This window comes from Chelonoidis abingdonii, chromosome 4 (assembly GCF_003597395.2).
Source record: "Chelonoidis abingdonii isolate Lonesome George chromosome 4, CheloAbing_2.0, whole genome shotgun sequence".
NCBI classification, from domain to species: Eukaryota; Metazoa; Chordata; order Testudines; family Testudinidae; genus Chelonoidis; species Chelonoidis abingdonii.
The window spans coordinates 45,814,098-45,828,732 of NC_133772.1; the positions used below are offsets into that span (position 1 = coordinate 45,814,098).

General features: G+C 41.4%; 1 protein-coding gene across 1 annotated transcript in view; it reads left to right on the forward strand.

Annotated features, from left to right (window-relative positions):
• Positions 1–14,635, forward strand: part of SERGEF (secretion regulating guanine nucleotide exchange factor) — a 270,842-nt gene that overhangs the window by 24,370 nt on the left and 231,837 nt on the right. Inside the window, exon 8 of the mRNA XM_075065841.1 lies at positions 1,095–1,253. Within this exon, the coding sequence (XP_074921942.1) occupies positions 1,095–1,253 (159 nt within the window). The remainder of the gene's footprint in view (positions 1–1,094; positions 1,254–14,635) is intronic.

Here is a 14,635-nt window from a genome sequence, read left to right on the forward strand (position 1 = left end):
ACATGGATATGAGGCGGTTTAGTGTATATTTCATTTCTTCTTAGTCTTGCCTGCCACCTACTGGTGATACTTGGAACACCATTAATTTGAAAGTTTTGCAGAATTGTAGAAAGGATTGTTGCAAAAACATATGGCATGTTTTAAAAAAAGGATGATGAAACTGTTAATTCACTCCTTCAGTGCTCAGCTTAATACTTACGTCCAACATAGTAGCAACTATATGGCCTATAGGCATATGCTGTACTGCCTTGAGTTGTGTGCAAATTACAGGGATCACATTAAAATGTACAAAAGGGGCTAACCCTAGGCAGATTGTTGTAGCATCCTTAGTAAATTGTAAGCCACACAAATGTTATGTTGGTTATGGCCTTAGAAAAACTTAACTTTTTTTCTTTGCTTGAAATTAGCTATTTCTGTCATACACTTTCTCAGGGGAAAAGAAGATTTCATTTTTTCTGGGGACGAATTCCTGGCAAATAAAAGAGTCAGTTACTTGATTTTCTCCTCCTCACCCCTTTTTTTAGTTGAAAAAATGATGGAGTCCTTTAGAAAACCTAAAAAAGTCTGTTTTGGCATTCATTGTTTCTCTTAACAGTTCGTTAATGCGCTTTGATTAGTCCCATTTCAAAAAAGACTAGATCAAAGCACATTAACGAATTGTTAATGTGCGTCAGCAAGGTCCACATGGACAGTTATTCAGTGACAGGGTAATGTGGGTCAGGTTCACATTTCAGCTTGCATTGTGATTTTGGGATGTGTGTATGCATTTTTTTTATTAAACAAATAGAGAAAATATAGTAATTATCCATCAATCTATTTCAGTGGTAATCAGTGTCCTTGTAGTGGAGAGAAGCATAAGCGGAGTTATTAGTTCTGCGTTGGGAAAGGAAAATGTGTTGAGGGCCCTTATGGCTCCTTTTATTCTTTACATTCTAGGGTGTGCTTGTGTTTGTAGGGGAGTATAAATACAAGAAATATACAAGAAAAATTGAAACTGAATTAATGTATTATCCTCCCTTTGTATTTTTTTCGATCTGTTGATATTTCACAGAAGTAACTTCTTTCTCATTTCTTTACTTTTGTCTTTATTTCAGATGAAGGAGAATTGTGTGTTTGGGGTAGCAACAAACATGGGCAGCTAGTGAGTAAAGAGACTTTTCTTGTTGAGCCCCAGAAAATAGATGCTCATTTTTTCTTGGGGGAAAAAATTGGAGTGGTCTGGAGTGGATGGACACACATAGTGGCACAAACAGGTAGGCGATCCAAAAAGCAGCCAGAAGTTACAAGCAAATACTTAAATATCCACTTTATTCTTGGCAAAACATGTTTTTAATTTGATCTTCCTCACTGTTAATAGTGATGCACAGAGATGTTTTCAGATCAAGCTGTACAGTGATAGTCTTCAAAAAGTATGGGAATAGACTTCTTTCCATCAAGAGTACTCCTTCTTCTCTGAATACTTAGTATACAATAAGAGCATCTGGCTTATTTTAGATGCTTGCTGCTACAAAGCACCGATGTACACAAACAAGACAATAAATTTGCATGCTAGGATCTGTAAATCTGTACTTACTCACACCATATGTAACCAAATAAAAAAAAATCATTTCCTGTAAGCTTGTAGAAACTTTTTCATTTTAAGAATAACTGAAATGTACTAACATCAAGAAATTGAATTGTGCACCAACGTTGGATGGACCAGTGTTAAGTAGTGTTACAGAAGTTGACAGCATTGGAATATTAACCCTAGTCCTATTTTAGATATTTTCCCATCAAATTGGCCCCTTTCTGCAAACTAGATTGCTACTGAGCTTTTTGCTTCCTATACTGAGTTCCTGAAGGCTTCTTTGGAGACATCTTTTATTTTCTATGGGGGAAAACAGACAGTATTAGGGAGAGCAAAAGTCTATGTTCCACAGACTTAGAAAGTCATCAAACATTGCGTGTTAAGCATGGTAAAAGAAGTAACAGTAGTTCTTTAATATTGTTGCATAGATAGGGATTCGATAGATATCTCTGGTATCGTATAAATATGTCCCTTATTAGTTGCTACTTACAGCCTTCAAGTCTTAAAACACAAGTACACCTTCACGATTACACAGCAAGCAAGGTTCATAATATCGTAGCTAGGCTCTCCACTTCGTGCTTATATCTTACTGACTGACTGGCAATGCCCCACCGCTTATATACCCATGAGGGCATGGCTAACAACACTGTAGGAGATTTGAGGGAAATGTAGTTCTCAGAAAGTCTGGAATGTTTCAAGAGATTCTACAAAGGTCCAGAACATTCTAGGAGGTTAGTGAAAAATGAATCAATATACAAATACCTGAAACATTTTACTTCAAGCATTCTGTTTTCCCTTTTGTTGCTAACAACAAAAACAGCACCTTGAGTCCGGCATCCCAGGTGATCTCCTGGGTCACCTGCCTGTAAATCAGGTCCTGTATGTACTTTCAGTGTGATCTTGGCAAGACTCTGTGCCTTGGTTCCCCATCTGTAAAATGTAGAAATGCTTTGGTATCCAGTGGTCCATTGCATTCCATTCATTTCCAGCACAACAGTTTGCAATATATCAGACATTAACATAGACACTCTTCTCTCACACCAATAGTGTTATTTGGTACTATGCTTTGGCACCAATCCAGCAAAGCACTTAAGCATATGTTGAACTTAAAGCAATGAGTAGTCCCACTGAAGTCGGTGAGACTATAGTACTCATATACTTAAAGTTAAGCACCTTTGCTTCCCTGGACCAACCCAGGTGAGCCCAATCCAGCTAGTTAAAGAGGGCTGAGCTACACCTGGACCTATAAAGGGCTGCTAATGGGTAGCTGGGGGAGGAAAGGCTGAGACAGGCTGTACCATGGAAGAAACATGCCCACATTGGAGAGGAGTTAGCTCCTCTGGTGGGTCCCTGGAACAAGGGACCAGGGGCTCAGAGAAGCAGCCGGTCTAAGAAGGGAGCAGAACTGACTGAGCCTGGGAAGCTGCTAGGAGCTGGAGTGCCAGAAATCCCTGGGAAGGGTGGCCCTGAAGGTCTAGTGCAAATGCAGCCAAGTAAGGCCTATCCTACACTAGGAAATTAATTCTGTATAACTACATTGCTCAGGGCATGTCTACACGACCTACTTAACTCAACCTATGTTAGGCTGACTTACAGCTGCGGTGGCTCATGTCCACACTATCCTCCTTCTGTTGGTGATCTGCATCCTCACCAGGAATGCTTCTACTGATCTAAGAGTGGCAGTGTGGGGGGATGAGAGATAGGGCTGTGCTGGGAGTGGTGGGTAGCCGCCTGAGTTTCTCGGTTCTGGGAGTGGGGAGCCAGGCAGCTGGGAGCAGAAGCCTGGGGCAGCCAGGCTCTAGCTGCCCAGCTTTCTTGACAAGACAGCCAAGAGCTGATATTAGTAATGCAGTGTTTGCATAGACCTGGTGTCACCCTAACTACATTGACTTAAGCCCTATGTCTCTTATGGAGGTGTAGTTATTATGTTGGTGTAGTATGGTACTTACATTGGCGAGACTAGGCTGTAGTGTGTACACTGATATAATTAGGTTGATATAAGCTGCCTTACGTCATCCTAAAAAATCCACATCCCTGAGCAATACAGCTAAACTGACCTATCCTCCAGCATACACAGTGCTTGGTGGATGGAAGAATTCTCCTGTCGACCTAGCTACCACCTCTCAGGGAGGTGAATTACCTACGTTGATGGGAAACCTCTCCCATCAGTGTAGGTAGAGTCTTCACTGAAGTGCTGCAGCTGTGCGGCTACAGTAGGGCAACTGCAGTGTTTTAAGTGTAGACAAGCCCTAAGTGGAGTTATGCTACCAATGAAACTGGCCTCTGAAGTCTAAGCAGTATAGTTTCAGCCCACTAGAGGTCCTTTTTGGTATTGCTTTGAATTAAGTCTCAGAAGCAGTCCTGCCACTGAAGCAGCCCATAAGGGATGCCTTGCAAGCCTTGTAACACTGAGAAACTCCCTTGGAGTCCAAGCTCTACTTCTGTGGCTCTTGTTTAGTGCCAGTAAAGCCTCTGTTGTTAAGGGGAACCTATCTTTAGCTCTTCAGCTGCCCTATTTTAGCCAAAGATTCTTTTGCAGAAGGGACTGTTTTTGGGTAAGGGCTACCTTGAACAAGCTGCAGTCATTTAAGGAGCTCACAATAGAGGTTAACTGTATGTTGGGCATATAGCTTTGACCCACTAGAGCCTAGATTTGCGCAAATATTAGAATTTGCTTTAACTGCCGTTAAGGGGAGAGTCACAGTCTTGTTTTCCCTTTCCTTTCTTAAGAAGACTTTTAGAAAAATTACCTTGCCAAGAGGCAAAGTGTAGTTTATATTATTTCAGACCCAGTAGCTAGTATTGATGAGGCAACAGCTGCCCTTAGGGACATCTTTGTAACAGAGCTTTCAATGAAGATCTGTTCCTCCATGGAAGGCTCGGATGTGCTCTTCATATGGTACTGAGCACATCATTGGCTTGATGAAATTGAATGCCAACATGTTATGTCTCTATTTCATATGTTGCGTGCAAACATGGGCTAAATCCTGCTCTGCGTGGGTGAGAGCAGAGTACCCAGCTGGGTGTGTTCTCTGCTTTGGTAATCCAGCTTCCTCCACAGGGCACAGTTTGGTGAGGCAACCTGTCCTGGTCCTCTGAGCAGGAGCAGTGTATGCACACCAATGCCCAATTAGTGCCTCCCCCTTACACACAATCTATAGATCATTGCCTTGGGGGATGTCTGTGTGGGCTAGCATGTTAGCCACATGTCTCTCCTTGAGTTATGGAAAAAAATGGGTGCATGATTTATTTTAATTTTTTTTGTGGGAAAGGATGCAAGAAGTCTTTCCCAAACCCTAAACATTTGTGTATTAATTAACACCTCTCTCTTTATATTACTAAATAATGCTATGACAGGGCACAGGAGCACTCTCTGGTTCTTGGAAACAAAGAGTTACCCTGGTCTGAGCTCCTCCTTTTGCTCCCTGGTTGCTTGGGAGGAAGTGGAGAGAGGATGTCTTGGGAAAGGATTATAGCAGTGGGCTGAATGTCAAGCCGGGGAGTTTTTGTTTCCTTTTCTGCTTGTGTGAACTTGTTTTGCCTTCCCATTATAAACCTTATTCATTCTGGCCAAGACCTTGCTGACCACAGCTCTTTTTTTTTCTGTTGAGCCGTTTTTCAGCTGACACATGCTTTCTAGGCTGGACTTCTGTCCCTGCATCCTAAAGATACTTCTGAAAAGTAAACCTTTGTCCGTAGAATGTACAAGATAATAACTACTGTGTTACTTAGCAGTACTTTGCTCTAACGTATTGCCTCTCAGCAGAAGACCTCAAAGTGCTTTAGGTGAATAAATCCAAACTTTACAACTTCCCAGCAAGGGTGGTTAATTCCCTGTCTGTTTTGCAGATATGGAAATAACCAAGTCTCTGGAAGGTTGGGTGACTTTTGAAAGGTCTTATTAGGAGTAAAACCCAGGTCTCCTGACTCTTAGTCCTGTGCTGTAGTCACAAAACCATCTACGACAATGTAAAAGTGGTGGAGGGGTTAACCGGCTGTCACATGTGAGATTGAGTGTGGGGCTATAAAGGTAGAGGAAAAGTGGCTGGGGCTGCCTATGAGTAAGGGCACTTCCTTTTTCCTCCCAGCTGACGAAGAATTTGGAAAACTGTTCTGTATAGGTTCTTATACTGCCCTCATCACTGTAGTATCTGAGCATCTTCCAGTAGTGCATTAAGTGATGTGACTAACACCTGCCACATGTGGTTTGTTCTCTCTCTCCCAGGGGACAGTTGTGTGTGCAGTGGAGTGTTTTGTTTTGATAGGGAGTTATTTGCTTTTGTTTTTAATGACAATATTTTTCTGGCAATTGGGACTTGCTGTTCTGAGTGGCTTGGGTTTGTTTAGGATCCTTAATTTGAATCAATAAAATAAAGCTATGAGAAAAGGGATTGAAATTCCTCTGATGGTGAAAAGGTTCGTTATTCATCTTCTTGAGCTGGTAGTTCTGCCCAGTGCCTTACACCATCGTTTCTTGCTCCTTTCTCAAATGGCAGAATTTTCCAGAAGAAGGATACTGCCAAATCCTTCCGTAAGAATTATTTTCTCCTCCCTCTCCCGTCACACACATGCATATGACGTGTTGTGGGTTGATAAAAGATATCACCCAGGAATCTTGTGCCTGCTATCCTGGCCCTGTTGGTGGTGCGTGTTGTGAAATGATGCCCTCTTTGGTTGTAACATCCGTTTTGAACTCTTATACCTATGGGATGATTGAAAGGGGTTAGATGCAGTACAAGTGAAATTATTCTTCTTCATTATAGAACAAAGTTTCAACAAGCCACTTTTTCAAATATAGGCAGACTATAAATTGCAGTTAATTGAATGAATGTGACAAACGCTCAATGCCAGTTGGTGACAATCAAACACTGTGAAACTGAATGAAGTCTCTGACTTTCTTTCTAATGCACAATAGTTAAGCTTTCAGGGGCGGAGGGAGTATGATTTTGAGATTTGGAAGACTATATAAAATATTAGAGATTGGTCAAATCAAAGTAACAAGATTATTGGCAGGCCTTAAACTAAAAAAACAATGGAAAACTAGGGTTTTTAATGCTGAAAACTTGTTGTATGGCTGCCCTTTTGCATTAAGCATCTTATCTGGTAAGGTCATTTGCTGTTCTAAAGTCATCTGGTGGAAAACTATGTTCTTACCTCCCATATGTGATGCAATAGTTGGGAGTAATGAAGAGGTGCATCGCCATTTCTGAATTTCTTGTATTTTCAACCAGTCTAGTCATCATATTCAAATGTTCTTTTGTTATGTGATTATTACATAATGCAGTGTTTTTAAAAAAAGAAACCGAAATTCAGCTTATGAGCTGATCTCGCTCTCCCTGATGTCTTCGGGTTCAAAGGGAGCCAGGTCTGACTGTTAATGTAATGACATCAGCAATGCTGCTTTTCAGTAACAATGGGAAGGGTATGTTATAATGAATTTGTGCATAGGAAAGGGGATCTCTGTAAGGTGATATTTATCCTCACAAACACTCTGTGAGATAGGTAGATAGCTATTATTATCCCCATCTTATAGATGGGGAGACTGAGGCAGAGGCTAAATGTTTGACTTTGTGCCACCCAGCTAGTCACTTGCACAGATGGGATTGCAACACAGAACTTCCAGGTTTCTACTTCCATGCCCAGTTGTCTAGTCTGCACTGCCTGTCCATGCAATGAGAAGTTACACTATAACAGTCTTTGTGCTTATGCATGTTGCTTGCTGTCATGATTGTATTACGGTAGCATCCTTAATAAAGGATTCATAGATTTTAATGTCAGAAGGGGCCATTACATCCTGTGGTCTGTCCTCTTGTGTAACACAGGCCATGGAATGTCACCCAGTTACCCCTGTATTGAGCTCAGTACTTTGTGTTTGGCTAATGTTCTTCCTCCAGAAGGGCATCCAGTCTTGATTAAAAGATATCAAGAGATGGAGAAGCCACCATTTCCCGTGGTAGTTTTTTCAGTCATCAGGGCCCCATTGTTACTAGGGACTGTACAGATAAATAACAAAGAAGATAATCCATCCCTCTGTGAGATTTCAGTCTAGGTGCATGAGAGAGGAGACAACAAGTGAACAAAAGAGACAAATGGGGTGGGTGATGGTGGGAGGATGAGGTGACAAATGAAAAGTTGAGCAGAAATATGTGGTCAGTAATAACCTCTTGTGTTACTTTGAGTTTGTTATATATATTTTAATAAGCCCTTGTAGGACTTAACTTATCGGGGTGGGAAAAGAAGAAATTTTAGCCTAACACTAATGCCTAAGTAAAAATGAGTAGAGTGAAACGCAGACAGTATAAAGTGGGGTTTGGAGGAGTATTAATACAGCAAAGAGAACTCTGGCAATTGTGGAACTGCTTTTGCTTAACTTAAAAATCATTTTTGGCAATATTATACACTCCCTATTCACACATTCTAGAAAAGATGGCTGGCTTCAGGTGCGACTGAACACTACATGGTGATATTCATCACAGGCAGACATCTCCGTGCTCAGTGTCATTGGCTATAACTCACTGACATATAATGAGATTACACTTGTCAACAGACCAAAGTGATTTGTAATAAAAATAAAAAACAATTGCACGTTACTTTGCATTGATCTGCTTTATAAAGTCTGTTGTATCCTAAAGAGTTATGACTGCGGCTAATGCTGCTTCTTATCTGCTGCTGGGTTCCATAAAATACCCTTTGATATTATTGAATCTCTGTGACAAGTGAACAATATTGCTATGCAATATTTTGGAAGTGAAAGTGCTAGTTAAAACAATGAAGCTTGATGGAGAATTGCCAGATCATGGAATATACATTCAGCATTGGCATGACCTGTATTTTCAACTGAATCATCATCATATAATATTTCCAAGGGCACACAGCAAATCTGTGGGAGAGCTTGGTATTGAACCCAGATCTCATGAGTTCCAGTCCAGTGCCTTAGCTTGAAGACTGTTCTTTAGTAAAATAACATATCACTTACTTTGCTTTGAGTAAATGGTTTTTATATTGTCTTTGTGGGGTCAGTCCCAGAGACACAGTACTTCCCTGCTAAATCAATGTTTGTACTCAGGCTGGTTGGACTGTGTGGTGACATAATGTTTGTTTGTGGGCATCAGTTGTACGTTCGTTTGTTTTTTCTGATGGATGAAAATGTGTTGCTTATGAACTGGCTGACTTTCGTTAATTTAGACTTTATTGACTGCTTATAGTTGTTTTGCTTTGTCAAACCTGTAGTCGTCTTGGTCAGTCATTTTGTGGTTCAAGTTGCTTTTTAATTCTGGGAACTTTAGCATTGTTAATATTTCTAAAATGTATGGAATTAAAGCTTTGCAGAAATCTGTTTTAAGGAATCTACAGATCATTCAGAATACACGGGAGCAGTAATAAAAATCTTTGGTGCACATGGGAATTGTCTCATTTTTTCCTTAGTTAGATCTCTAAGCAGAGTTCCCAGTTTCATCACACGTTGATCTTTCACTGTCCTTTTAATTTACAAAGTTTATGGAAGCTGCAGCAATAGGGGCTGATGGGAACAGGGTGGCAGAGTTCTTGGCAATTAGATTCCTGGCAGAAAGCTGATGTGGAATGCTGGACTTACCCTCCTGGGAACTGGAGCCAAATCAAAGGCAAGTGAGTGTGTAGGGGATGTCACAATGCCATCTTGAGGGATGACTATATTGTTTTACAATACTTTTTATCTGTAGCTAATGTGACAAAGTTCCTCCTCTACCTTGGTGGGTCCTGCGCTTATTGGCGGATTTGCTCACCTCACAGATTCACCCTGTGGGTCAAGAAACAGCCCAGAGACCTTCCCCTCTGGTAGAAGCCACAGTCCAGGTCAATTCCTCCTGTGTTTGATCAGGAGTTGGGAGGTTTGGGGGGGAACCCGGGCCCACCCTCTACTCCGGGTTCCAGCCCAGGGCCCTGTGGACTGCCGCTGTCTAGAGTGCCTTCTGGTACAGTTGCGTGACAGCTACAACTCCCTGGGCTACTTCCCCATGACCTCCTCCCAACACCTTCTTTGTCCCCACCACTGGACCTTCCTCATGATGTCCGACAATCCTTGTACTTCTCAGTCCTCCAGCAGTATGCCTACTCACTCTCAGCTTCTTGCACGCCTCTTGCTCCCAGTTCCTTACACACACATCCTCTCCTCTGGCTCCTCCTGGCCTGACTGGAGAGATCCCTTTTATAACATCAGAGGGGCCTTAATTAGAGTCAGGTGCTTAACAGCCTCACCTGACTCTTAGCAGGTTAATTGGAGTCAGGTGTTTTCATTAGTCTGGAGCAGCCCCTGCTCTGGTCACTCAGGGAACAGAAAACTGCTTATCCAGTGGCCAGTAGATCTCCCTTCTACTACTCTGCTGTTCACAACTGGCCTGGGTCTATCACACTAACAAAATGCTTCATGAAGAAGGCTGTTCCATTACAGTCATTATGCAGGGCGTGATTACAGGAAGCATAGAGATTAAGGGTATGTCTGCACAGCAGAGGAAAACCCATGGCTGGCCCGTGCTAGCCAACTTAGGCTTGGCTGGGCTTGGGCTGCCGGGCTGTTTCATTCTGGCAAACTTCCGGTCTCAGACTGGAGCTTGAGCCCCGGGACCCTCCCACCATGCAGGGACCTAGAGCCCAGGGTCCTGCCTGAGTTCAGAAGCCTGCAAAGCAATGAAACAGCCATGCAGCCTGAGCCCCGTAAGCCTGAGTTGACTGGCATGGGCCAGCCTCAGGTTTTTCTTTGCTGCGTAGACATACCCTGAGTGGCTTGCCACATAGCAAGTCAGTGAATCCAGGCCTCCTAACTTTCTGTCCTTCCTCTGGATCATAGATGCGAGGCATCTCAGAAGAATATCTTTTAAATTAATTTTAATAGATAAACAGAAATGAACAACATTGGCTTAGTCTAGTAAACATAGTGTAGGATTCAGGAGAACTGTACAACATTATGTAATTTCGTTCTGCATGAACTACTAGGTTAAACTTATAATGCTTCATTTTCAAACAAGCCTCTAAAACGGCATCTGCAATTTTTACATCTGAGAACAGAACACACAATCAAGTCCAGTAGATAGGTGTGCAATTCTCTATTTTGCACACCTGTCTACTTAGCTCATCTTGACTTTTTGGTCTTTAAAGCTCTATGTAGTTGTGTCCTAACTCCCTGAAAGATCATCTCCCCTTGTCCTATTGCAACAGTTGAGCTCATGGATCTGTTGTGGGCGTGCAGTTCTGGGATTTGAATGTGTGGGCCCAGGGCATCTTCAGTGGAGGGCCCACAACTCTGGAATTTACTTCTTTTCTGGTCTGATGTAACCTGTGAATCTAGAATCCAGTTCTAAGGCCAGAAGGGACCAATGTGATCATGTAGTCTGACCTCCTGTAAAACACAAGCCATAGAATTTCTCCCAAGTAATTCCTGGAGCAGATCTTTTAGGAAAATATCCACTCTTGATTTAAAATTTGTCAGTGATGGAGAAGCCACTATGACCATGGAAGTGCTTCCTGCCTGGAGTCTTGCCGACCTGTGTGCAAGTCCCCTGAATCTCTTCTCCCCACAAGTTGTGTAAGCATGCCCTACATTTTTTATTCCTAGATGTATATGGAGATGGGGCAAGGCCAGATGGCTACAGTAAAGTAGTAAGGAACAGGTATGTTAGCCCCAGGCTAAACAAATCCCTGGTACCATGGTAACCAAATGACAGTTGCTCCAGGTTAATCAAGACACTTGGGGGCAATTAAGATCCTTCTAGAAGGCAGTGAAGATAGCTACATTGATTGAGATACCTGAAGCCAATCAAAGGCTGGCTGGAACTAGTTAAAAGCCTCCCAGTTGGTTAGTTAGGTGTGGGTGTCAGGAGTTGTAGGAGGGAGTTGTGCTCTTGGAGGAATGCAGCAGTACAAATCCATATCAGGTGTAAGGAAGGAGGCTCTGAGGTAAAGGTTAAGGAGATATTGAGTGGGGGGCTGCTGTGTGGAAGTGGCTCAGAAAATTGTACATGTTCTATTTCCAAAAAGTCAGCTACCATAGCTGCTAATTTTAGGGTCTCTGGGCTGGAGCCTTGAGTAGAGGGTGGGTCTGGGGTCCCCATCGTCCCTTCCCTGATCAATCACTGAGACTGGGAGACAACAGAGACTGTACAAGGGAGGATTGCTTCTCCTCACCTCCATTGTTGGCTTATGATGAAAATGGCTCAGTAAGCTGTGACACTTGCCTCTAGAGAGAGAAGGGCTACATGGAGGGTCACAGGGAACCTCTGAGGCTAGCAAAAATCTGCCAGGAAATGCAGGACCCCATGGAGTCAAGGACAGAACTTTGTCACAATATGTTTACATTTAGCCATATTAAAACACATATTGCTGTCATAAATAGATAGCTAAGGTTTAATGTTTCTTTTACCCGCAAAGGGAACCGAACACCTGACCAGAGGACCAATCAGGAAACTGGATTTTTAAAAGCAGGGGAGGGAACCTCTGGAGGGATTTGGCTTTATTCTTGGTCTTTTTTGGTTCTTTCGGCTGTGAGAGAACACTCTATTTTTATCCCCAGCTTTTCTACCTTCTTTACCAAGTTGTAAGTACAAAGGAAAGCATAGGTTTTATATGTAGTTGTATTACATGGTGTGTCTTTGCTTGACTGGTTTAATGGCTTTTTTGAATCCATGTTTTCCTAATTCTTAGCAATAGCCTGTATTGATTTTTAAATGCAGGTTGATATTCTATGTAATTTCTCTTTTTATATAAGTTTTCTTTTTAAACCTGGTGAGTTTTTGGTTTCTCTGGTTAGTTTGGTCCGAAGGAGGGAGATCTTGTCTTAGCTGACAGGTTGATGCTAGCCTCAGGGGAGGTAATTGCCTCGTTGTTTGCAGTCAAGGAGTTTAGTACAGCATGCTGCGGCTCACCAGGGGGGGGAGCTGGGGTGAGATAGGGACAGGGGTTCTGGGTCTGGGGGTCCCCCAGGTATGGGTTCGGGCGACCCGGGGGTGATCAGGCCTGATCCTGATGGTGCAGCGAGCTCGATCCAAGTGGTAATTAGCTTGGAGTTTCATGTTAGCTTTCTCCGTTTATGAACGCTAGTTCAATCTGGTAGGGGCTACAATTGCTGACTTGCACACGCTTACTAAGTATCAGATCACTCTGTATCGCGCTCTCTCTTTGTTATTTACCATTCCCAAATTTTGCATCACTGCATTTTATAAGTGATGGTTTTATGGTTTCATCCAGATAGAAAATGTTGACTAAATTTAGAGACTAGAATGGATCCTTGCAGCCCTAGACACACCCTTGATGATTCCCTGTTTTACTACATTTACTGTTGCCAATGCATTGAGCCATTGATCCCTGCCCGTTGAGCCCAACAATCTAGCCAGCTTTCTATCCACCTTATAGTCCATCCAATCCATACTTTTTTAATTTTGCTGGGAAGTTGGGAACTGAAAGCATTAATAACGCAAAGTATTGACACGAAACAGCCTAATAAGAATACTTTGCACTTTTACAACTAGCTGAACTTGGAAACTGTGCAAACTGGGTATAAAACACTACCAAACCAAAACTCTTTGCTCATACCAGCAGCAGTGCTTTGCATTCACTTTGTGTAGGGTGACTGGATATTCAGAGTTCAAGGCCTGGGAGTTGAAACTGACCATCACAAAACAATGAAACAGACTGTACACTGTAGCAGTTAAATGTACAAAGTATACAATTTGTAATCTCTTTCAGTTATAGTCATTTTAGAAGTTGCTTTGAGCAATAGTAGGAAGCCATATTTTCAGATGGAAATGTTATTTTTTCCCAAGTTAAGTGTTCTTTGAACTTAAAACATTAATAGCTTTAATGCTACTGAACTGATTTGTTTGAAGAAATTTGGTCTTTTTATATGTGTGGTAATAAGTGGTAGTAGTGTTTTTGTTTTTTTGTAGAGATCAAGACTTCAATCAACTTTAACTTTTCCTGGCTTTTGACTAATTGATTACCAAGCCTTAGCTGTTACTATTCCTGTATATATTATTTAAACACAAACATTCTTCTCTTGAAGAACAGTGATAATCTAAGCAGCATTGTTAACATCATGTGAATGCAACTTGCGTGGGCATTAGGTGTCTAAGTACTTTTGAAATTTCCGCTAGGTACCTGTCAGCACCTGGAGGTGCCCAGTAGCTTTAAAAAGCTGTCATTTTGTTCTTTTCATTATTACAGTAAGACCTTGTAAGCAGTATGCATGTGTGTTGTGTGAATAGTTACTTTATGTAAGATAGTGTGGGAAGTAGAAGAAATATCAACTGAGCCTTAAAGGGGGTGTAAGTTACACCTTTGTGCAGTTAGGAATCAGGATCATAGACTTTTTCAATAAATTTTTCCAATTGTATCAAATCAGTAATGTTTGTTAAATTTCCCAGCTTCCTTCTAGGTGCTAGAAATGATCCCACATCAGATATATCCCACCTTTCTGTCTTGATAAGTAAATAGATTTATAAACAAAATCAAAATGTTTTCCCCATTCAAGGGCCTAATCTGATGTTTCTTGAACACATGTAAATTTCATTGACTTCACTGGGATTTTTGGGTGCTCAAGAGCTACAGGACTGGCCTTTAAATATACACTTGACTCTGATATATTTATCTACATAGTCATCAGCCTACCTCCCCCAGCATTTCTCCATCTATTACATTAGTCAGAATTATGTAATATAATTAGTAACAATCTCTTTTGGCTACATACATTTTCATCTCTTTCCTTCTTCCATTGAATGTGTTTCTGTGTGGTATGGATTTTCTTAAAGCAAAGCTTTTTTATAACTTTTTTCTTTGTTCTTTTGGTTATAGTATATGATAAGTGTTTGTATTTATTCCTCTAACATTAGTAACATCTATCCATATAATGTATTCTTACTACATATTACAAGGGATGTATGTTGGTTTTGTGTTCTCAGTCTAAACTCTAGAGTGGTATTAGAGTTGATTACTTGATTAATCTTCATTTGAACTATCTTATTTCCGCACTCTTATTATTATTTTATTATTAATAATTTGTATTAGAGCAGTGTCTATAGGCCTTAATTAAGATGACGGCCA